At 31.2% G+C, this 25,953-nt stretch overlaps 1 protein-coding gene across 1 annotated transcript; it reads right to left on the bottom strand.

Moving 5' to 3' along the window:
• Nucleotides 1-511: 511 nt before the first annotated feature.
• Nucleotides 512-25,212, bottom strand: LOC145326629 (uncharacterized). Its single transcript, XM_080169999.1, has 23 exons — nucleotides 25,043-25,212; nucleotides 17,714-17,779; nucleotides 16,492-16,553; nucleotides 15,533-15,619; nucleotides 15,096-15,180; nucleotides 14,751-14,800; nucleotides 13,999-14,061; nucleotides 13,452-13,560; nucleotides 11,935-12,035; nucleotides 11,605-11,662; nucleotides 11,112-11,195; nucleotides 10,568-10,650; nucleotides 9,347-9,419; nucleotides 8,713-8,763; nucleotides 8,347-8,416; nucleotides 8,084-8,137; nucleotides 7,505-7,629; nucleotides 6,171-6,235; nucleotides 5,413-5,509; nucleotides 2,428-2,538; nucleotides 1,368-1,458; nucleotides 754-899; nucleotides 512-553 (listed from the first exon to the last, which is right to left on the bottom strand). Exons 1-23 carry the CDS (start codon nucleotides 25,187-25,189, stop codon nucleotides 512-514), a joined length of 1,920 nt encoding a protein of 639 aa, XP_080026125.1. The 5' UTR covers nucleotides 25,190-25,212.
• Between the last annotated feature and the right edge of the window lie 741 nt (nucleotides 25,213-25,953).

The following is a 25,953-nucleotide window of genomic DNA, read 5'->3' as shown; positions in this document are numbered from 1 at the left end:
GAGTAATATGTATTTCTAAATAAAGAATGTGCATTTCATAGTATTATCTGGGCGTTGCTACAAAAGACCAACTCTACAAAAGACCAACGCCTACAAAAGACCAACTCTACAAAAGTATTAATTTGATAAATACAAATATGATGCTACACCAGTTGCAGCTATAGACCTTCCAGCTCTCCGTTTTTTTTAATTATTGGTCTTTTGTAGGCGTTGGTCTTTTGTAGGGTTGGTCTTTTGTAGGCGTTGGTCTTTTGTAGAACCGACGAGTTGGTCTTTTGTAGGCGTTGGTCTTTTGTAGAGTTGGTCTTTTGTAGCAACGCCATTATCTGATACTCTCTATGGAATAAAATTTAATATGCTAGAAGGAGGTTTTTAATAGTCTGGTTCGTAATTTTTGTTACTCTCTAGGGTAAGAATTGATACTAAAACCGTAATATCTCTGTATAGTAATAGTTATTACGGTATAAGGTAATACATGGTGTTATATATTCATTTTGTTAATACAGCACACTTACGGGTCCAGGTCTAATACAACCCAGCGTATCAATTGATACTAAATGAAGAATTATTTTTTACAGTGTAGGGGAGAAGGGGATAGGGTAAAGGGTTATTTCAGACAGCTACAAGTTTCACTTTATTAGAGTACATGATAGTTATGTGTTAAATCCAAGTTACAATAAATTCATTGACCTAAAGATCATGCACAAGACAAGAATTCAACTGATATAGTGCAGCAAGGAATATTATATATACCTTGATATCTGTTTCTAGACTGCGTTTATCCCTCTTACAAATATCCAACTTTTCTTCTAGTGTATCATTGGTAGATTTTATTCTTAGTATCTCCAGAGACATGCCACGACACTGCTGTTTACAGTCTTCCAACTGGATAACACATCCTAAATAATTGGTTATAGAATATACGTGGATATTATGACAGGAGAAAAATTGTCGCCAAGTTAGCTAGCTAACATTAAACTCGTTTATTGGTCAGTTCGTTCATCCAGTAGGAGGGGAGGGATATGGTTAAGGGAGTGGAAGGGGGATATCGTTATTTTAGCCTGCGACAAGTTTCACTTTATTAGAGAACATTAAAATCTGGTATAACATCCAACTAATAATCAATTAATTCCTAAAATAACGTTACATCTTGGTTTCTTTTGTTGTGATTTTATTGCAGTCATTAAGGCTTTTAAATTTACTCCTTTAAAAAAAGCTTGGACGTCCTTGTAAACAAGCATTGAAAAAAGGTACACACTTTCAATATAGGGACATAAAGATTAACAATTTTTAAGAAGAATTTAATTTCATGAAAGAGAAAGAATACTATTTTGTAATTTATTTATTTTGTTTATTCTTTAATATACCTTCATATTTAGATTTGTTTTCAGCACAAAGTTTTTCTTGTTGTTTCAGCTTCTTTTCACATGTATCTTTGGTTCTTGTTAGGGAATCGTTCTGAAAATAACATTTAAAAAATAACTTTGAAGATTGGGTGAATGCGTAAGAACCAGGGATTTTAAAGGATTAGACAATAAATAAAAGAAATTCATTAAAAATTACGATAAAATAATTACCTCCTCTCTAGATTTTAAAAATGTTTTTAAAATAGTTAAAAATCAACATTTTTAAAATGGACGTCCGGACATTCTGGTAACGATTATAGAGTTGATACGGTTAATAAATCGTATTTTAATACAACAGGAATCATCATGCAAAGATTGAAATCGATAGGACAATTCTAACATGCCTAAATAACGAAAAAAGCTATCTGTTACGGACTAAGGGTATTAGTTTATGAGTCAACAAATTAGATACCGCAGTCCTAAAAGAATTTGTACCGGTGTAATTTACAGCCCAATATCCTCTCTCCCTTGAAAACACACACATAAAATGGAAAAGATGTGCATTTTCTAGCATTTTAAAATGAAGTAAACTTCGTATTATAGACAGCTTTCCGCAGATATTAAGTAAAAAATCATAAGATTTAAACCAATTTTGTTAGCCCGGAGGGTCCGAAGTCTCGGGCTAACAAAACTGGATTAATTTTATGACTTTATTTTAATATTCGTAGAAAATTGTCTATAATTCGATGTTAAATACGATTTTTCAGTATTGCTTAGCATCGGTTCTAATCCAGCAGATATTAATCGGTTTGAAAGCCATTCTAGAAATATATTTCTCGTATTCATTCGAATCCGGTGGATAGGAACCGGTTCTCATCCATACGAAAAAAATATGTCTAGCATGTATTATAAACGGCTTTCTACGAATATAAAAATGTACAATCATAAGATTAAAACCAGTGTTTTTTAACCCGTGCCTTCGGCACCTCGGGGCTAAAAAACTGGTTTTAATCTTATAATTGTACATTCTATATCCGCGGAAAGCCGTTTATAATACGATGAAAGAAATAACAATTCTTACCATAGTTTTAAGGCTTCCAACTTCATCCTGTAGTCTTTTCTTGGATATTTCCAGGTTTCCAATTTTAGTTGTGCTCGTTTCATTAGCAGATTCTAGCTCAAGTATTCTATTCTAAAAACAACAAGAAATTTGTCGGAAAAACAAATACATAAAATCATAAACGTTCATAAAGGTATATTGTCAACATCCACTTATTATTGAAAGTTAGGAGGAGTGACTTCCCCTTACTCACCCCCTCAATGCATCACATCCACTAGCAAAACACTGTGCATGCAACTCGATTAAACACATTGGTCCACTGAAGCAGCCAATGTCAATGTTACAACTCCTAATCTTAACATTTATAGCATTGTTACTTTCACAGAAAGTACCTTGCTGGGCACTGAAATCACATTTATTTTTAAAATCAATTTGTAACTGGTAAAGCCATAGTAAATTCTTTTAACATCTTTGGTTTGACACATTGTAATTGTGAGATTTATAAAAGTTACACCTTCCCATAATAAAGTAATAATCTCTTTTTGTTTTTAATTTATGCTTGGTAGCCGCCATCTTTTTCCCCTGTTTTCAAAAATTTGAAAGCACCCAGGAATCTTAAGGGAAAAGACAATGGACATGTTGATATACATCCCAAATGTCAGGATTATAAACAAAATTATTCTTTCGTTTTATTAAAGATATTAGTTAAAAAGTTTTAATACTGCTAGTTCGAAATCAACCACTAAACATTTAATAAAATACCCCAAGTTTTTAAGCCAAAGAGTAAAACAACGTGGTTATAAAATTTTGGGTACCAATAAACTTTAAAGTTCATTGCCCCTCTCCTGCTGTACAGGTATAAGCAGTACAAACCTTAAGTTTAGAGTTATCAGATTCTAGGTCTTCAATAACATGTAGTGTTTCTATCTCATTCTTGGTAAGCAGTACATACCTTTAGTTTAGAGTTATCAGATTCTAGGTCCTCAATAACATGGAGTGTTTCTATCTTATACTTGGTAAGCAGTACATATCTTTAGTTTAGAGTTATCAGATTCTAGGTCTTCAATAACATGGAGTGTTTCTATCTTATACTTGGTAAGCAGTACATATCTTTAGTTTAGAGTTATCAGATTCTAGGTCTTCAATAACATGTAGTGTTTCTATCTCATTCTTGGTAAGCAGTACATACCTTTAGTTTAGAGTTATCAGATTCTAGGTCCTCAATAACATGGAGTGTTTCTATCTTATACTTGGTAAGCAGTACATATCTTTAGTTTAGAGTTATCAGATTCTAGGTCTTCAATAACATGGAGTGTTTCTATCTTATACTTGGTAAGCAGTACATATCTTTAGTTTAGAGTTATCAGATTCTAGGTCTTCAATAACATGTAGTGTTTCTATCTCATTCTTGGTAAGCAGTACATACCTTTAGTTTAGAGTTATCAGATTCTAGGTCTTCAATAACATGTAGTGTTTCTATCTCATTCTTGGTAAGCAGTACATACCTTTAGTTTAGAGTTATCAGATTCTAGGTCTTCAATAACATGGAGTGTTTCTATCTTATACTTGGTAAGCAGTACATATCTTTAGTTTAGAGTTATCAGATTCTAGGTCTTCAATAACATGTAGTGTTTCTATCTTATACTTGGTAAGCAGTACATATCTTTAGTTTAGAGTTATCAGATTCTAGGTCTTCAATAACATGTAGTGTTTCTATCTCATTCTTGGTAAGCAGTACATACCTTTAGTTTAGAGTTATCAGATTCTAGGTCTTCAATAACATGTAGTGTTTCTATCTCATTCTTGGTAAGCAGTACATACCTTTAGTTTAGAGTTATCAGATTCTAGGTCTTCAATAACATGGAGTGTTTCTATCTTATACTTGGTAAGCAGTACATATCTTTAGTTTAGAGTTATCAGATTCTAGGTCTTCAATAACATGTAGTGTTTCTATCTTATACTTGGTAAGCAGTACATATCTTTAGTTTAGAGTTATCAGATTCTAGGTCTTCAATAACATGTAGTGTTTCTATCTCATTCTTGGTAAGCAGTACATACCTTTAGTTTAGAGTTATCAGATTCTAGGTCTTCAATAACATGTAGTGTTTCTATCTCATTCTTGGTAAGCAGTACATACCTTTAGTTTAGAGTTATCAGATTCTAGGTCTTCAATAACATGGAGTGTTTCTATCTCATTCTTGGTAAGCAGTACATACCTTTAGTTTAGAATTATCAGATTCTAGGTCCTCAATAACATGTAGTGTTTTTATCTCATACTTATTAAGCAGTACATACCTTTAGTTTAGAGTTATCAGATTCTAGGTCCTCAATAACATGTAGTGTTTCTATCTCATTCTTGGTAAGCAGTACATACCTTTAAATTAGGGTTATCAGATTCTAGGTCCTCAATAACATGGAGTGTTGCTATCCCATACTTGATAAGCAATTCATACCTTCAGTTTAGAATTATCAGATTCTAGGTCCTCAATAACATGGAGTGTTTCTATCTTATACTTGGTAAGCAGTACATATCTTTAGTTTAGAGTTATCAGATTCTAGGTCTTCAATAACATGTAGTGTTTCTATCTCATTCTTGGTAAGCAGTACATACCTTTAGTTTAGAGTTATCAGATTCTAGGTCTTCAATAACATGTAGTGTTTCTATCTCATTCTTGGTAAGCAGTACATACCTTTAGTTTAGAGTTATCAGATTCTAGGTCCTCAATAAGATGTAGTTTTTCTATCTCATACTTGGTAAGAAGTACATACCTTTAGTTTAGAGTTATCAGATTCTAGGTCCTCAATAACATGTAGTGTTTCTATCTCATACTTGGTAAGCAGTACATACCTTTAGTTTAGAGTTATCAGATTCTAGGTCCTCAATAACATGTAGTGTTTCTATCTTATACTTGGTAAGCAGTACATATCTTTAGTTTAGAGTTATCAGATTCTAGGTCCTCAATAACATGGAGTGTTTCTATCTCATACTTGGTAAGTAGTACATACCTTTAGTTTAGAGTTATCAGAGTCTAGGTCTTCAATAACATGGAGTGTTTCTATCTCATACTTGGTCTTGCACAAACTTAACTCTGTTTCACATTGCCTAAATATATATTCCAGTATGGCTTCAAAAACTGATTGATATCCGACGGATTAGAACCGGATCTCCGCCATACTGAAAATTCATGTAAACAATATATTACACACTATTTTCTACAAATATTAAAATAAAAATCATAAAATTAATTTGTTAGGCCGTGCCTTCGGCCACTTACGGTTATAAAACTGGTATTAATCTTCAGATTTTCCATTTTAATATCCGCGGAAAGATGGCTAAATTAGATGCGATAAATAACGATTCACATAATTTTTAAAGTAAATAAAATCTTTTCTACTATTATACATATAAATAAAAATAAATACATCATTGTTTCAAAAGAATGTATTGAAGGTTTAGGATAAAAAAACTTTTTAAATTTCAACTTTTGTTTAAATGAAACAATTATATACATAAATGGATAATAAGTATAAAAAATAGATACCCAATCACTTAATTGAACCAATAGAAAAACACTGTAGGAACAATCCGAAAATATTTTGATGTAAATGAAGGGCAGTTATTTTCTAATTGCACTTTCATAATAAGTTAGCTTTTAATTAATGAATTTTATAAGTTTTGCTTGGAGAAATATAATCGTCCAACAAAATTAGTCGACTTTTATCTGTTCTAAATTAATAAGTCTATGGGAAAACTTTTTACATACCTTAACTGTCTCTGTTGAAGATCATTGATAGCCTGTGCCTCCTCTAATTGTTGTCTCATATCCTCCTAGAAATTAACAAAATCATTGATAGCATGTGCCTCCTCTAATTGTTGTCTCATATCCTCCTAGAAATTAACAAAATCATTGATAGCATGTGCCTCCTCTAATTGTTGTCTCATATCCTTCTGTAAAATAAGAAAATTATCAACAGCCTGTGCCTCCTCTAATTGTTGTCTCATATCCTCCTAGAAAATAGGAAAATTATTGATAGCATGTGCCTCCTCTAATTGTTGTCTCATATCCTACTAGAAAATAGGAAAAAACATACTTTTTAAATTAAATTATATTAGAAAAAATTACATTTACTTTATATAATTGTAACTTTAGAACTTTTTTTATCTTATTTGTCAATTTTCTGGCTGTCAATTATGTGACAAGCTATCCGATATCATTAGTTTCTCTATCAAATATAAACAAGGATGACAACATCCATAATTAGCAAAGCACAAAATAATCATAGATTGAAAAACATACGAAGATAGTTTTAGAGCGCAGATGTACAATTGTCTTAAAAATTGTACAGAAAATTTTTAGTGAAAAGTTCAGCCGAGGAAATCACATTTATACGTTATCATTATGAACGGACTGACGGGAGTGCAGAAAAAGTTAATTATGGAGTAGCTTCGCTGCTAGAAATGTAATTGTGTTTATTTTTTTCAGATTGTCTGTTATTTAATTAGAACCAAATATAATATCCAAATACTCAGACTTTTAGTGACAAAGAAATTCTTTTATTGTCTGTCTGTCTGTTTTTCTATCTGCTCTCGGTAGGGCTAGGCCGGGTTGTTCTCATGGCACAAAACATCCTAAATATTACATACGACCATTTATTTGACTGTAATATCTTTGTCTGTCATGGTAATGATTTGGTAATGTTCAGAGCTAAGGCATTCCTACTACTCTTACTATTAATTTCGCGTATCTGACCAGGTAGGTATAACTATTAACTTTATTATCATGCGGTTTTGGCCGTGATTCGAACCTATCAGCTCCCCAATGACTAGCGGATGTGCTACGTAAATGGATTTATTATTACTTGGATCTAACATCAGATTATCATGTTTTCTAATAAAGTAAACTCTGTAGTGGGCTAAAATTAACGATCCGACACATCCCCTCCCTTTACCCAAACCCCGCCACTCCTACTGGAAAAACGAACTGACCAATGAGTAACAGGAGAAATAGCAAGCTAAATTGATGACAATTTTCCCAGTCATAATATCCACGTATATTCTACGTGCTAGGCTACAGTCATTACAGTTCATGATGCAAACCTGTTCAAGTTGAGAATTTTTATATTTTCCATTAGTGATGGCCAGTTCAGTTGTGCTCTCGGATAAACTTTTTCTTAAATCTTCCAGTTCTAACTCTAGGTTACTGTTAGCTTTCTTGGTTAACTCTGAATATGTTATAGAATGACGTGGCTATATTGGCAGGGTAAAATGTTGTCAATTTCTCTTGCTAATATAAACCTCATGTTTTGGTCAGTTCATTCATCCAGTAAAGGGGAGGGGGGATGGTGTGAAGGGGGTGTATGTGAGGTACTATCAAAGTGATAAATTTTCGATTACTGTGAATAAAAACATATTTTATTTAGCAAAGCAACTCTACAAAAATGGCACCCAAGCTTTTAAGGGGTGGGTGGGGAGAAAGAATTTGAATGCAAAACTTTACTTTTTAGAACTTTGCAACACATATGACGACTAACGTTAAAACAACAAACAGTTTGATTATTAAAAAGAGTAAAAGAAATTGTAAAATATTTTTTTTCAATTTTATGACTCAACTATACATAATTTTTCACATCATGATTTTCATAAAAAAAAGTATTAAATGTGAAATAAATGTTATACCTAGAGCTGATTTTGTTTCATTCAGGTCTCTTTCAACATTACTTTTTTCAACTCCTGCAAAATTTAGTTCATTTGTGATAAATGTTATTAACCCACATTTTGGGTGTAATATGTTAAGTTTTGGGGAGGTGGGGAGGAAATGTGAGAAAATTTTTCAAATTTCCCTAAAACAACGGGGCTAAAAAACTGGTTTTAATCTTATGATTGTACATTTTATATCCGCGGAAAGCTGTTTATAATACGATGCGAGAAATAACTATTACCTAATTTCTTTTTTGAATGCTCTAACTGTCCCAAAACTTTTCTTGTTTCTTCGAGTTTGGAGGATTTTTCCTTAATTAATCTTTGTTTACATCTTTAAACCTTTTATTACATATGTAGTATTTGTTGAAAGCTAACTTTTCTAAAATTAAGGTCCGTATATGTGTCCAAAACGAATAATCGTTGTTACCAGAAAGGCCTTACAAAAAACATGTTGTTTTTTTACTTTAAAGATTTTGTTTGTATTGTTTAGTTGTCATATTCATCTAATTTTTAAATTAATGATTCCTAAGACAACAAGTTACAATTCCATAAACAAAGCGTCTCTATAATCAAGTTCTAAAAAATTTTAAAAACGAAAAACTAACCTTTAATTCTGACAAAGTATCTTTGTTTAGTTTTTCTGAAACTGCCTTTTCCTACAAAAATTCAAATTTACTTTTTTTTACTAGCAGCTGCGTCCCTAGCATCTAAGGGCTCTGTATTCAAAGGGGTAAGAAGGGGGCAACAAAAAGTACTAAGCCATTGAAAGGCCATTGATTAGCCTAAAACCAAATCGGGACAATAAAGAAGATTCCCTGAAAAATAAAACTAAATTAGTTCACTAAGTATTGAAATTTTAAAATTAAGACAAAAAATCAGTTAAGATAATAATGAGGTCCATATTTGCAAGCTAAATTGACGACAAATTTTCCCCTGTTAATATATCCACGTATATGTATTCTATATCCATTGATTAGATATTCTTAATTCATTTGTTAAACTACTCGACTAGTGATACAGAAAGTAAACTATCCAAGAATAGCATCGTATTATAGACAGCTTTCGGCGGGTAATAAAATTAGACCAACAAAATAGTTTTTAACCTATATATTTTACTTTGATATGCGTAGAAAAATGTCTGTAACACGATGATTTTTTAGTATAGCTTAGAACCCGTCCAGCAAATATCAAACGATTTCGAAACCATACTGGAAAAATTTTGAGCTTTCTGTAAAATACCTTTTCAGTAGTAGAAAGCATTATTTTAAGTTCTTCGTTCTCTGCACACCATTTCTGTTTTTCTGACTCTAATCTAAAAATAGGATAAATTGATATACAATACATGCATCCCCCATGGTGATAAACAAAACTACTTCCTCTATAGATTGAAATAATTGGATGTAGAGTTAGACAGTTTATGTTTCGAGCTAATTAAACAAAATTCTATAAATGTACCCAAACTTTTTTAGCAAAAGAATAAGATGAAAATATTGATTGCCAGTACAATTTAACCTTTATTCCTTGGTTTACTATAATCTACAATTTCTTAACTAAGGCCGTATCTTTGCGAGCAATAGGTTGAAATTTTGTTTTATTTGTAGAAATTACTATTAATAAATTATAGGGTATTTTTTATATTTGTTTTCCATTAAAAATCACGAAACCTTTGAATACAAATAAATTATTCTACATTATATAGATTTACTAGAGTTGGCTCAATATAACTATATCGCTATTAGCTAGTTTTCTATAAGTACAAATCTATTATCTATTTCTCAATAAATCTATTTTCCTCCCCCGCCATTACTATCTAAAAGAAAGAAGTAAATATTTATTAATCTAAATGAATTTAAAACGATTTTTTAAATTTTTTTCGATTTTTTTTCACATTACCATCACCAAAGGGTTAATATGATTAAAATTTTAGTTTTAATATTTGAACACAAAGGAAGTGTCGCCACAATCGAATTCTTTTAAAATGCAGTTTTCTTAGATATACTCTATTATGAACGAATACTTTTTTATTTATGAAATAAGGATTAAATACTTCAATGTAATTCAAATATCTACATGAAGTGAAAAACTTAATTCATTCCATAAACAAATAGAATAAAGGTCCTATCGCTTTGGTCAATGAGAGTTTAATGAGGATTATTGGAGCACTATGAGTTTTAAACACTTTACCATTGGAAGACTCGAGCTCATTTACAGACGTTTATTTCCTATATAGATCTGTCATGGATCTTGATGCAATAAAGTAGGCTGTTTTGTAAATGTTAAATTTGGAAGATTTCATTAAATAAAAGTAATCGCAAATATACTTAGTAAATGATGAAAATTCTGGTCCGATTTGGTTGCACTATTTAGGAAATCGTTATACTATCTTTGGTGGTTTTAGGCTATTTTCTAGACCTTCTAATGATATTTGAGGCAAGTTAGAAATAAAATCTTTAATTATACCTTTGTTTTGCCTTGTAGCTTGATTCTAAATCTTTGGTTAATTCAGTTACTTGTTCCCCATGTTTCTTTTTCAAACTATTTATCTAAAACAAACATAAAAGGTTCATTAAAGCCAGGGAGCTTAAGGAATAAGAAAATAGACAATATACAAATTTACTTCTCCTGAAGATTAAAATAGTTCCTTAATTTTTTTTACAGTTCTAGTTTGAAACAAACCTATGAAACTTTAATAAAGGTACCCAGTGTGTTTGGGCCAAAGTAATATAAGAAGAATAGTCCCCCCCCCTCACTCTATAAAATTTTGGAAGGGGGAGGGTAGTTTTTCCTATCCCTAACAATTGCAGGGCCTATACCTGTTTTGCCCTAACCCTACAGGGCTACTCATTTCCCTATATGACCTAATCTAGCCTTACCTGAAGAATTAAACATGCAAATTAAAACTACCTCCCCCCACCCACACCCATATTATTTTCAATTTATTTTAAAAATAAGGTAAGGGGGTTTCAGTGCTCGACAAACAAATTAAGAGCAAGCATTAGATTACCTGTGCATCATGTAAAATTCTGGCATGTTCCATTTCCTCTTTCATTCGTTTCAGGTCTTCTTCTCTTCTGCGGCATAGTTCAATCTTAATAAAACAATTAAAATCTCAAATACATTAGCCATGGTCAATTCATATTTCAGGGAACAAGTGAATAAAGACAATGGTGATGAATTGACACACATTCTCAATAATGAAAAAAAAATAATTAATCCTCCTTTATTTCTTTCATTGTTTGAAGAGTTTAGAATTTATTAATATCTACTGAAATATAATTTATGGATTGATTATATTGTATTCAAATTTTTATTAAAATAGCTTGAATACACCAGAACCGATTGAGTTATATGTTTTAGGAAAGCATTTCATAGTTCCCAGGATGGTTTTAGTCTATATAACTTTAATATCAACTCTGGGGATGGGTTTAGTCTATTTTAATGCCTATCCTTCCCTATTTTCTAGGGGTGCAATCGTTAATTTGTGTTGCAAATGTGACCTGCACAGAAGTCACATCTCCAGCCTCCTCAAGTTTGTAGTTTAGATCCTCAATTGTTCTGAAATTAACTTTTTCAGTCCCTAATATTTTAAAGCAAAGCTTTACTATAGGTTCAATTACAAAAAGCAAAGCTACTCTATGATCATTTCCATAAAGTCCATATGTCTATTTTAAATGTATTAATCTTAACTTTTTTTGACAATAATATTAAATGATGTGATTATCATATTAATCTGATTTTTTGAAAATTGATTCCAAGGACAACACGGTTTAATATTTTAAACGATTCAACGATTTAAATTAATAAAATAACAATATATATCATCTTACTTTGACATATTCAGCCTGTTGGACTCAACCCAAACTCTTGCCTGCCTTTCTGTCTCTCTTTCTTCCTCCAACTCATCTATGCGCATTGTTAATTGTTGAACCTAATATACAACAATTATATTAGTATTTATTTCCCCCACTTCTTCCAATGGGTGAGGATACAGATGCCCTGTCTACGGATAACCAGCAAAAAACTCCAAAACAAAATGTTTAGGGCTTCTAATATCTCACTTCTTCTAACTGGTCTATGCACATTGTTAACTGTTGAACCTGATATACAGTGTGTTTTTTTTATGAGAACTTTTTTGAAAGCAATTTTACCCCACTTATAGTTATCAGAATTTAATGATTAATGGCTTATTTTCTTCGTTTTTTTAAGGCAATTAATAGAACAACAAAAAAATATTTCAGTTTTTAATTAAAAAGGATAGTAAAATCTAAAATTCAAAACTTAGGTGTCAACATCTAAAAATGGTTTTAGCGCATTTTTCTTATGCTCAAATAATCAACCTTTTGCAAGAATGGCTGCTAAATACTTTAAAGTTGAGATATAGAGCTAAAAATGTATACATATACTATTAGGGACATGTACTAGAACATATCAAAGTTTGAAGGTCATATCTCAACCAGGGAGGGAGTACTGGCCCCCCAAAGTCGACTACAGAAAATCCATTTTTTTAAGAAAAATGCGCTAAAACCATTTTTATATGTTGACACCTAAGTTTTGAAATTTAGATTTTACTGTACTTTTTAAATAAAAACTGAAATATTTTTTGGTGTTCTATTAATCATTAAATTCTGATAACTATAAGTGGGGTAAAATTGCTTTCAAAAAAGTTCTCATAAAAAAAAAAACACTGTATAACCATTGATATTAGTATTTGTGATTCCCTCTCTTCTTATAATTGATCTATGCGCATTGTTAATTATTGAACCTAATATAAAACATTGATATTAGTATTTGTGATTCTCTGTTTTCTTATAGTTCATCTATGTGCATTTTTAACTGTTGAACCTAATATATAACATTGATATTGGTATTTATGATTCCCTCTCTTCTTATAGTTCATCTATGTGCATTGTTAACTGTTGAGCCTGATATATAACATTGATAATAATATTTATGATTCCCTCTCTTGTTAAAGTTCATCTATGTGCATTTTTAACTGTTCAACATAATCAAAAACATTAATATTAGTATTGCAATTTGTAGATATACATAAATTTATCGGTCATTGTCCTGTCCCTCTAGATATCTGCCACAATATACGTTCCTAGGACAAACACAGGAGTCCCAAACGTTGGAGTGGACAAATGCAGGAGTGGACACTTAACCTAACCTAACCTATTTTAAACCATATTTTTGGTTTTTTTAAATGCCTAACCCCTGCGGGGGGATTATTTGTACAATCATATCTTAACCTAACCTAACCTGTATAGAAATACTTACTTAAATTAATATTTTAACACTCCTGCGTTTGTCCACTCCGACGTTTGGGACTCCTGCGTTTGTTTACCTGTTTTTGATTGTTGATTAATCTAACTTGTTCATCATGTAGTTTATCATTGAGAACAGACAGTTCCTTATCTTTCCGAGTTATACTGTTCTCCAGCTCCTTGATTTCTCTAAGAAATTATCCATTTATAATAATTAAAGGATGTTCGTGTGTGTGTGTGTGTAGCAAAGGATCTCGCTAACCGCTGAACCATCACCCTCAGAAAAAATACCCCAAAATCATTGTTTCATTATTAATTTATAACATTAAAATGGAGAAACGACCCCCCCCCCCCCCTCCACTTCCCCCAGGTGCCCCTAGAGAATCTGGAGTCTTGGCCGCCAGCAATTTTCTTAAAATGGCAAATAAGACAGAAATAAATGGACAGACACTTAACACACAAACAGATATTTTACTTGAATCATTTATATCAATTTTATTATACATGAGGAAGGTTTGGATATTCGAATACTGGTCCTATGGTTATTTTGATTTAATTTCCGAGGAGGTATCCAAGAAGCATCCCCCCCCCAAAAAAAAAAAATTTATTTCCAATCTTTTTATTTACCTAGATTTGTCATCAAGTAACTCCTGGTGAAGTTTTAGATCTCCGTCTGTTTTCTTTCTTAATCTAAAATAACATCCTTTTATAAAAGTAACAGGATGTTTTTCTGTGTGTCTGTATGTAGATTAAGATCTCGTTATCCGCTGGACTATACTAAAGTTCCAGGGAAGGTTTATATATATTTATATTTTTGTAAGGATACCCTCACCCTTTCAATTTCATTTACTATTTTGTTTACTAAACTGGGAATTGGAGGATCAACTAACACCCCCCCCCCCCTCAATCCCGCAAGTAATTAAAATAGAAGTTCCATGGTATTATACAATATACATGGTAAATAATAAAGTTATACACTTTTTTAGATTGGATCAGGTGCAGTTCACGATAAAAAATCGCTTTATAGTTTAAGAATTTTTTGTCTGTAGCTTAATATCTCAAAAACTAATAGACAAAATTATCCATCCCAGCTAAATATTACAGTGAACTGCACGAAATAACTTTTTTTTCTCGTATTCATTCGAATCCAGTGGATAGGAACCTGTTCTTATCCATACGAAAAAACTATGTCTAGCATCGTATTATATCCAGCTTTCTACGAATATAAAAATGTACAATCATAAGATTAAAACCAGTTTTTAAGCCGGTGCCTTCGGCACTTCGGGGCTAAAAAACTAGTTTTAATCTTATAATTGTACATTCTATATCCGCGGAAAGCCGTTTATAATACGATGCGAGAAATAACTATTATCATTTACCTTATTTCGTCCCCTCTTAATTTCTTTTCTCTTTCTAAAGCATCTTCTAACTACAATGAATAGTAAATTAGAAATTTTTGTCTTTAAAATCACGAAACCTTTCATTGAAATTATTTATAATTTAACAGAAAAACAGTTTTTGAAGAACATCGAACAGCCAAGTAGAATACAGTAAAAAAATAAATTCATTGACAACTTAAATCAAAAAATTTAGTTATTTTTTACCAATTCAGATGTTAAGTCATTAAGAAAGTTGAAGTCAAATTTTTCTTTAGGATCTTGAAGGTTGGATAGGGACATTGGACTGTAAATTAACTCAAATACGATGCGATAAATAACTAATACCTCATCAAGAGCATGCTCCATTTTCCCTTTTACTTTGTTCAGGTTCAGATTTTTCAGTTCAGCTGCCTCCAAATCTTCGCCAGTTCTTAATTATTCATTTAATATGTAATTTCCCCTAGAGTACCTACAAGAGCACAAACCCACCTCATCTTATTTGAAAAAAAGTACCCAGAGTTAAGGCATAGCTGGTTTAGTCCCCGCAGTGTTAGAGCCCTTGTAGTGTTTAGGCTAAGGAATTTTTTAAAATTAAAATCTATCTAATTCATCAATAGGTCTTAAATACATAGCTCAAACTCTGTAGGGAAATAACTTTGTAAGGATCTTTTTAATCTAGCCAACCCACCCAATAATAATCATAAGCAGGCCCATTTGAAATAAAAGTATATCTACGAAAATGTTTAAGTATGCAAACAATTATATATTTTTTTAATATTTACCTTTTCAAATGTTCTTGCAGTTCTTTCTTTTCTTTTGCCAGTCTCTCTAGCTGATTCTCTTGGTCTTCAAACTCAGTTTTTAAAAGCCTAAAGGTTTACTAATAAATAACGTCTTTTATTTGATGGGGTCAAAATGCGTCATAAAATCCATATCCTAAAGTAATAGGATGGCTGTCTGTGTTTAGCAAAAGATCTTGCCAGCCTATATGGTTGTTATAGGTCAAGGAAGGGTTAAAACATTTTGAGGAAGGGTACATACAACCTTTCCTGAAAATCCCCCCACCATTTTTAGTAGCGAAGCTACTCTATAATTCACCATGTCCGTCCGTCCGTCTGTCCGTAATTAATGAATTGGGGAAAACGTGATTTTCTCGGCTCCTATTCAAGATAGACAGCTGAAATTTTTAGTGAAGATTCCCACTATATATGCCCATCTAATATATACATTGTTTTTTCCGTCTGTTTGTTATTTGGGGTGATAGATAGATTTCTAGATTTTTACGTTTCGTAATTTTCTGAACTACTTTTCAAGATAACCGGCTGAAATTTTCAGGGATTAATTAATTTTACAGTTTACATATTTTCACCGAGTTTTATTAATATTTTGTTTGTTAATTGGGGTGCTAGATCGATTCCTAGATTTTTTATGTTTTCATGGTTTTCTCAATCCCTATTCAGGATTGACGGTTAAAATTATCAGGGATTGAATATGCTCATGTTCTACATATTTCCATCAAGTTTCATCAAGATTTGTCTATTAATTGCGGTGCTAGATTGATTCCTAAATTTTTAAAGTTTTCATGATTATAAGGTTGCGTGATTTTAAAGGTGTGATGATTTCCCTATTACCAATATTAATATTTATTATATGACACTGCTTTATAATATTTTTTTCCTGATATACAATCCTAATTTTTGAGCTTTGCTACTTATGGATGTTGTCATCCTTGTTTTCTTACCTTATTTGATGTTCTTTTGTTTCTATCTCTTGTTCAAATTTGTTTATTTTTTCATCATATTCCTGGAAATTGAAAAAGAAAAATTTATTGTTTGGTAATTTTTGTCAGAAAAAAAATAACCAATACACATTTCATTTTAACACAGATATAAAAATCAACTAATTCAGCCCGTATTCTTTTTAGGTAATTCGGTTGGACGTACTGATAGGTATAATTTATATTTCAGAGGTGGATTCTTAAAAAAAATTGCCTTACTAATCGCTTAGTGGGGCAAAATTGTTTTCGTGAAAAATCCACCAAAATCACATTAAAAATCTACAAAAATTAAACAAAATCATAAAAGGGTTATTAACATAAGATTTTATTTAATTTTTGCAGTTTTTTTATGTGATTTTGGAGGATATTTCACGAAAACAATTTTGCCCCACTAAGCGATTAGTGAAGCAAATTTTTTTAAGAATCCACCTCAGCTGTCCTACTAAACCCTAACCTGGTGTTTTACACAAAGTGTCTTAATTGCCCCCCATTATTTTTAAGATGAATAAGGTGGGGGGGGGGGGGGAGGGAGGGGTATTTTTTTCTCCTTGGCCTAACATTTGTGGGTAGCCTTGCGTTGCACTAACCCTGCAGGGGTTCCCCGTACCCATTAAAACCCAAACTTAACATGATCTAAACTAATAAATCTTCCAACTTATTTTCAATTTATTAAAAAATGATGGGGGTGGTCTGGGGGGTAGTATCAGTGTTCAGTTCAACAAAGTACATTGTGTGAAAGTGTGCTTTAACCTTTAAATCAGACTGAACCGAAGTATTATCATCTGACTGTTTTTTTTTCATATTTTCCAGCTGTTTGTTGATCTCTCTATTCTGATCCTGCAATACCTTGCCACAATTTCATTAATCATTACAATTACATTTTTACATTTATTGGAACAAGCGGCTACGCACCCAGAAGCCTCTACTTAAACTTGAGGGAAGTGAAGAGGGACGGGTTAGGTATAAGTCGAAAAACTCAAAAATACATATCTTTTGGAGTGAATTTTTTTCTAGGGTCGAATTTCCCTTAAAATATCAGTTCAGTGGTTAGCGAGACCTTAAACGACATATATCCTTTCATATAGGATTTTGCATAGACCTAACTAAAGGAAAAGCACAACCCTCTTCATATATAAAAAAGTTGATTAAAACCTTTCATAACTTGTGTAGATAAAAAAGAGTTTACCTTTGTTTCATGACAGGCTTTCAGATATTTATTTTTCAGGTCCTCAATATCATCTATTAATCCATCCTGGAGTATATAAGAATGATTATATCAAGATGGCATATCTACTAAATTTATACGTTATCTCTTACATTCATCAGAGCTGGATCTTTAAATCATTTTAGTGGTGAGCCAGATCGGGGTGAGCCGAATTTCAGCCAATCACAGCGCGGCATTTCATAAAATGCTGTGCTCTCAATGGTGGAAAGTTGGCTCACCCCGATCTGGCTCACCACTAAAATGATTTAAAGATCCAGCTCCGTTCTCCAAGCAATGTACATATTACTACTTGGAACTTACACCAGATTTTCATGTTTTCTAATAAAGTAAAACTTGCAAGGGCTAAAATAACGATTCTCCCTTCCACCCCCTTTACCCCATCCCCTTGTAGAATTATGAACATTTCAAGGAAAAGCCCACATTTCTATGTATAATTATTCGTCCTTGTTTGAAATGCAAAAAGCACTCTTTTTAATGTTTAATCTTTGTTCTCTATATAAACATGGGATCAAGTACATTTTATGACAAATGATCCATAAAAGTAAAATCTTTTTTCTATCTTGTTTTTCTTTCTAAAAGTAACTAACAAGTTTTTAAATTTTTCAAAACTCAAATTTCCCTTTTATTTTATTCTAACCAAAATGCATCAGTTTTAAACAAAAAAGATTCCTTTATGTAATAACTAGTATTCAATTGTTTATAAGCTTTTTTTTGTACAAATACTTAAAATCCTTACCTTTAATTTTATTTTTTCAAATCTTTTACCTTTCCTTTATGCAAGCAAAAGTTTATTAAGCTAAAATCTATGTCTAAAAGATATTATCATAAGAATAAATGGTTATTGTAACTCTATAAAATAATGGGGTAATAAACTACCATAAACCAAATATACTAAAAAAGTCAATGACTTCTTTCTTACTTAAAAGTAAAGAAATGGAAAGGGGTTTCCCCCCAAAGTGAAAACAAAAATCAAAGATATCTACACTCCCCCAAAAAGGGAAGTATGAACTCTCAGTGACAATTTATTAAAACAAATGGGTACTTATAAACATAAAACCAAATATTGTGCTCTTTATTAATATGACATCTCATTATAGGTGTCAGATTTATCTAAAATTGATTACATTAATGGGTATTTTGCCCATTATCTAAAGTGACCCCCATTGCAAATGTCAAACTGTCCAAGAATTAATGGTCTTAATATTTTCTTGTGACACATAAAAACTAAGATTATTGCTCATTTATATTAATGACCAAAGATTAAAAGTGACAGCCTCTCAAGAATTAATGTGTTTTTATGACACATAAAATAACCCCAAATAAACATTAATCTAAATGACCCTGCCCAACAGACAGGTGACCATTGGTTACCCCCCTGTTCAGATTTCATATAAATATGAGATCTCAGAAGAAATCCAGCACTCTTTAGGCAGTGGTCATAGTGAAAACATCTACTTGTTACAAACCAAGCTCTGGTGACAGACAGGGGTGTTAGTGATTATCAGTGAATAAAACTCTTATGAAACTTTAAGTTATAGTGAAAATTGAATAATTTAGAAGTAAGTACTTTTCCATTTCACAAATGAAATCATTCAAACTAATCTAAATATTTTGAGGGTTACATCCACTCTTATTAGTTCCATTTAACTGACCTAATAATCTGGAGTTAAACTATTTTTTTAATCTTAACATAAATCATTTGGATAATTTTTGCCTTAAATTTAAAAGTAAATAAATAGAATTAAGTTCATTTTCTTAAGTAATAACACCATTGGTTGATTTTCAACCATTTAGTAAATTTAAGACCTTAACCACTAGTAAGCAAATTTAAATAAGGTTTTAGTATTTCTATGTCTAGTCATTTTACTGATTTGAGTTTAGTGTTGTGAGTAGTGCTTTGTCATTTAATTTTGTAAACCCCAGTTGTCATATTTTCTAAGAAAATTATCTTAAACCATCAGTTAATATTATTAAATAACATTTTAAATCTAAGTTAAGGATCTTGTACTCAATCTAGTCATTATTGATTTAAGTTTTGTGTTGTGAATAGTGATTTGCCAACTTAATTATAAACCCCAGAATATATATTTTCTGAAATCATTGTCTTAAACAAATTGTGCCAAATATTAATTAACATATAAACTTAAGATACTATTATTGATTTAATTGTCCAAATATCATTGTAATTGTGTAGTTTAGTCCTGTTTAGTGAATAAAAAGATAAAAATCAATTAAAAGATATTTTTTAATAAAAAGGTATTAATCTAATTTGTGAAAGTACTCTATAATTTACTTTAGCTAGAGGGAGGATCTTATTCTACTGCTAGTGGCAGCTATTTTCGGTCTCAGGGGATTGGAGATAGTATTTTGGGCGTAGTGTAGGACTTTAGCTAAAAACACATTGAACCAACGTTAATCATTTTAAAGGACTGTTATCGTGGATTCTATTGGATAAGTGTTTTTTAACATATAAATAGATAATTTCGGTTTAGACCTTTTCTCGCGTACTGGACTTGATCCAAAATCTAAGGTTCGGGCCTTAAAAATAGAGATTTAGAGCCGAAAACACGTAACAGGAAGTGAGCGTCACTCCCTATATCCTACACCCTCCCTTCCTACTGGATGAACGAACTGGTCAACCAATAAGTTACTTGTTAGCAAGCTAAATTGACGACAAATTTTCCACTATCAATATCCACGAATATTCTTTCTACTCCTATTCTGCAAGCACACTCTTTATTTACACTCTTCTTTTTGGATTTTAAAATTATATCTGTATTACATTTTACTGTCTTCTTATTTAGTTATTTATCAAAATATTTTCACTTTGTTACTTTGTTCATAAGACAATTTTAACTCTCATGTTTATTTTCTTTTTTAAAATATTGAAATTTTCTTATTGTCAAACTTTAAAGACATTTTGTCCAAGAAAGTTTTTTTTTACTTTTTTATTTTATTAGGGAAACGGGGTTAGGTAAATATTTTTTTTTATATTTGAGTTCATTTTCCATTATGGCTTTGAAACCTATTAATAACCACTGAATTAGAACCTTTTCTCGGCCATACTGTATTAGACAATTTTCCACGAATATTAAATAAAAATCATAATATGAATACCTGGTTTTTTAGTCTGGGTCTTTTATTTTAATACCCATGGAAAGCCGTCTATAATACGATTTGATAAATAAATATCATTACCTTTCTTTTATGTTAAATTTCTGTTAATTCATGCGATAAATTTATTTTCCTCACGATTCTATTCCGATTTTTATTATTGGTTTATGCTTTAAGGATAATTGCCTTTTGAACACAGTAATAGTGTCTGACTGATTATGACGTAACAAAAAAAATTAGCCAATGAGATGCCACTATAAATTTTACCATTGGTCAATAACGGCCTCTCATTGGCTAATTTTTTTTTGTTACGTCATAATCAGTCAGACACTATTACTGTGTTCTTGCCTTTTCTATAATCCGTGCAAATAATATTTATGTGTATTTATTTTATTTATGCTATTTCAAATATCATATTACTCATCATTTTTAGGATTATAGGGTCTATTCACAACTCTATCTAAATCCAGGGAGGAAGGGGACATTGGGTTGTTTATTACACTAGTTTCCAAAATCTTATAACATGAATAATTCTTATTTGTTCGCCTAACAACCTGACGGGACTTTTATTGTTGGTTCGTTTGGTTGAGTTTCTTAATGTTTCAACCACTAATTTTAGTTAACAGAAGGGGTAATTTTGTGAATTTTCATGGGGGATGTATATCAGTTTATCGGCCATTGTCTTATCCCTGATCTAAATCTCTAAACTGTAAAAATGCTTTCTTTTAAAAACTTAGCAACTCTCACTGCTTTTTTAAAATTTTCATATAAAAGTAACAGAATGTTTGTCTGCTTGAAGCTTAAAATCTCGCTAACCGCTGGACCGATAAGGTTCTCCTTTGCAGTAAAGCTTCCGAGGAAACCTCCTTAACCCTCCTAAGATAAATCATGACTAGAAACACCCCCCCCTCCATATCATAAATAAATAACCTTCCTCAAACCATGGGAAGCCCCTCATTTTAACCCCCTCAAAAAAAGCTTGGACGTCCCTGAATACAATATGCATCTTGTATGAAAAGTAATCGTTATTAACGTCAGACAAAATAGTCTAAACATCTATAAAATGTTATGAAAAAGTTCCCAATTCTATGCAAAATATGATTTTGAATATTCGCAGAAATTTTTGCAATATTATTTGCATCAAAGTTGGCCCTATTTCATTTAAAACGTCTATGCAAGTGAGATTGTTGGATAGTTAAGTATTTCATCGTATTAAAATCGTATATATTTGGATATTAAAGATTAAAACCAGTTTTGTTAAACCCGCCAAGGCTAATGACACAGGATGATAAAAATGGTATTAATTTAATGATTTTTATTTCAATATTGGTTAAAAATTATATGTAATTCGATGCTATACATGATTTTTCAGTATGTCTGAGAACCGGTTCTAATCAAGTGGATATTAATAGGTTATGAAGCCATACTGGAAATATTAATAGAGAAAGAGTTCATGAAATTAATTCACAATCTTTAGTTTTGGTTAAAATGCCTATTTACATGCTGACTATTACCCCGTCCCGTTTTAGAAAAAAATTGTTAAAATTTTTGCCCCCAGCCATAATATGGTTGATTTATGCAAAATAATGACCCATGCAAAATATTTTTTCTGTAATGCAAAAATTGCGATGATACAAGCACTGCAAAGTTTTTAAAATTTGCAAAAAATACCTTGTTTTGAAGCTCTTGTACCATCTCAATTTTGAAGATTTTTACAAAATTTCAACTCTAGTGTGTCGATATAAACCTGAAAGAAGTTGTATCAACTTTTTCACTTTTTATTTAAGATAGCTAGCCGGCTCTTTTAGTAAGTAGTAGATGTAAAATTTTTCATAGAATTCAGATATGCAATCGGTTTTTTTGTAGACCTCTTGTTTTTTAAGTAATTTAAGTTTTTTAAAAAAATAATTAAGTCGGTTTTAAGGTACTAAAACGCAACAAAATAAAAGAAGAAAATGGCCAGCATGAACAAAAATAGTAAGATCTTTAATTTGACACCTTACTTTTAAACTTCTGTTAAGTAATTATTGAAAAATCTATTTTGTTAACCTCGGATTAATCAAAACTTTGAAATTAAAAATATCCTCTCACAGGCATAAAAAGTATGTGTTCATATATACTATTAGAATGAGAAAAATAATACGAATCCAGTCTAAGCAAAATTGAAAAACTTTTATAAAACTAAAATAAAAAATATAAGTTTATTTTAAGAATCATAATTTTCGGCTTTAAAGGGTTAGCTTGAATAAAACCTGAATAAAACCTAAACAAAAGACAATGCAATGTAGCGGATATTTTGTAAACACAAGAAACAATAATGTATTTTTAACTGCATTGTTTTGAAGTTTATAAACAGACTGATGCATATTTGTTCATAATTTTTCATTCTTTATATGTTCTGTAATATCACTATATCTATTGTAGTATCTATTTTATATATTGTATGAACGTTCTCCTTTTTTTTTGGCAATTCTATTGGTTAACTTTATAGGTTAAGCTTCGCGATTCGTCAATTTTCGCGATTTGTGATTGGCTAGTTTAGTAGTTACAATTCTTAAAATAAACTTTTTATTTTTTTTATTTTTTATTACAATTTTTTAAAACTTTTTCAATTTCGCTTAGAACGGATTCGTAATATTTTTCTTATTCTAAAGGTATATATGAACCCATATTTTATATGTCTGTTTGATAAAATATTTAGGTTTAAAGTTTTTATTAAACCGAGATTTAAAAAATTGATTTTTTCAATAATTACTCAACAGAATTTTAAAAGTAAGGTGTCAAATTAAAGATCTTACTATTTTTGTTCATACTGGCCATTTTCTTCTTTTATTTTGTTGCGTTTTAGTACCTTAAAACTGACTTAATTATTTTTTTTAAAACTTAAATTACTTTAAAAATAAGAGGTCTACAAAAAAACCGATTGCATATCTGAATTCTATGAAAAATTTTACATCTACTACTTACTAAAAGAGCCGGCTAGCTATCTTAAATAAAAAGTGAAAAAGTTGATACACCTTCTTTACCAAAAAAATGGGGGCAATCTCAATTATAACATATGAAGGACGAAGGTGTAGCAAGTAATTTTCCATGGTAAAAATTGCCAAATTTCATACATAAATAATAGGGTTGGGCCGGATTGGACGGTTACGGATATTTGGCTGATTTATAATGCCAGATATCCGGTATTCAGGTTAATATTGACACACTAGAATTGAAATTTTGTGAAAATCTTTCAAATTGAGATGGTACAAACTTTTTAAAATCTGCAAAAAGACCGTTTTTAAAGCTTTTGTTCCATCTAAATTTTAACGACTTTTACAAAATTTCAATTCTAGAGTGTCAATATAAACCTGAATACTTGATGTCCAGCATTATAAATCAGCTGGATATCCGTATCTGTCCAATCCGGCCCAACCCTATTATTTATGTATAAAATTTGGCAATTTTTACTTTGGAAAATTACTTTCTACACCTTTGTCCTTCATATGTTACAATTGAGATTGCCCCCATTTTTTTTGGTAAATTTCAGGTTTCTATTGACACACTAGAATTGAAATTTTGTAAAACTCTTCAAAATTGAGATGGTACAAGAGCTTTAAAAACAGGCCTTTTTGCAAATTTTAAAAACTTTGCAGTGCTTGTACCATCGCAATTTTTGCATTACAGAAAAAATATTTTGCATGGATCATTATTTTGCATAAATCAACCATATTATGGCTGGGGGCAAAAATTTTAACAAATTTTTTCTAAAACGGGACGGGGTACTGACTATATATAAGAGAGGTTTTAAAATGAGGAGTTTAAGAATTTATGAACTTCTATATATAAAAGTACATCTATATATCATTGCTTTCAAAACAAGTGACAAAAACGAATTCATTCTAGGACATTCTATTAATAAATGCTCCATATGTTTAACCTATCCTATTCATCTGATTTTGTAATAACGATTCCTAGGACAATAAGGTGCACTATTATAAGCGAGACATCTTAATAATCAGATCATAAAAATGAAAGTATGTCCTTTTACTGTATCGTGTATTTACGCAATCTTGCAACAAATTTATGTACAATTTTGTTTAGTTCTGCTTTACAAGTTACGACACTCTACAAGAGTCATTGATCGTTTGTCCTTCCTTCTGAATTTAAAGCTTGGCTTTCATCTTGATTTACCTCCATAACTTTCGTATTTTTGTCCTCATTTTCGCTGCTTTTTGTGCTGCCTGGGCCCCCCGCTCCTTTGGATGATCTCCTTGTTGTTGTTGTGGCGGCCTCGCCCCCTTTCTTAGGGTGCGCACCATCTTTACCAATTTCAGGCATCTTCCAAATACGGACATTAATCTGGTAAACATTAGATAATAGTTATTTATCGCAGCGTATCACAGACATTTTTCTGCGGATAATAAAATAAAAAAATAAGTTTAAAACCAGTTTTGAAGCCCCTCGGGGCCAAAGGCCTAGGCTCACAAAACTAATTTTATGATTTTTATTTTAATATTCGTGGAAAATTGTCTGTAATACAATACTATACAGGACTTTTCACGATTGATGAGAACCGGTTATAATTCAGCGGATATCAATCGATTACGAAGCCATACTGGGATAAAATTTGTCGTAACTTATTACTAGGGACGGCGCCACTGGTGAAATATAGGGGAACTTGAGGGAAGATGGAGGGGGAAGTCCACATTTCAATTTTAATTTTAGTTTTAAAGAAAAAAAAAATGATTTTTAATGGGAGATCTTTTTTATAAAGGCAATTTCTCTTTAGGGTGGGTTGGTCCCATAAAACCTACACCGGACTTATAGGAAGCTTCATTGAAAAAATTTGTTCAGTGGTAAGCGAGATTTTTCGGTACAGAAAAACATCCTATTGGTTGTATATTTATAAAAGCAATAATTTGCCAATAGACTCAGAGGTATCGTAGATAATATCTTTAAACCAAAGTTAGATCAAGTACTGTTTATTATAGATTAGATAACATTATAGAGTAGATATGCTATAAGAAAATTTAGGGTATAGCCCCTGTCGTGGCAACGCTCCTTAAGGGGCGATTCTTCGTTTTTTTCACAGTAGCTTTTCT

The sequence above is a fragment of the Acartia tonsa genome, chromosome 8 (genome assembly GCF_053477335.1).
Source record: "Acartia tonsa isolate MP-2025a chromosome 8, ASM5347733v1, whole genome shotgun sequence".
Taxonomy (NCBI): domain Eukaryota; kingdom Metazoa; phylum Arthropoda; class Copepoda; order Calanoida; family Acartiidae; genus Acartia; species Acartia tonsa.
The sequence above is the reverse complement of the archived record's forward strand: the minus strand, read 5'-3'. Positions and strand labels throughout refer to the sequence as shown.

Excerpts from the sequence above, each read along its gene's own strand:
- LOC145326629 (XM_080169999.1), bottom strand. The coding sequence starts at position 25,189 with ATGCCTGAAATTGGTAAAGATGGTGCGCACCCTAAGAAAGGGGGCGAG. Across the intron at positions 14,801-15,095 it reads TGGAGCATGCTCTTGATGAG|TTAGAAGATGCTTTAGAAAG; the intron begins GTATTAGTTATT and ends TATTCATTGTAG. Across the intron at positions 11,663-11,934 it reads AACAGGCTGAATATGTCAAA|AACAATTGAGGATCTAAACT; the intron begins GTAAGATGATAT and ends AGTTAATTTCAG.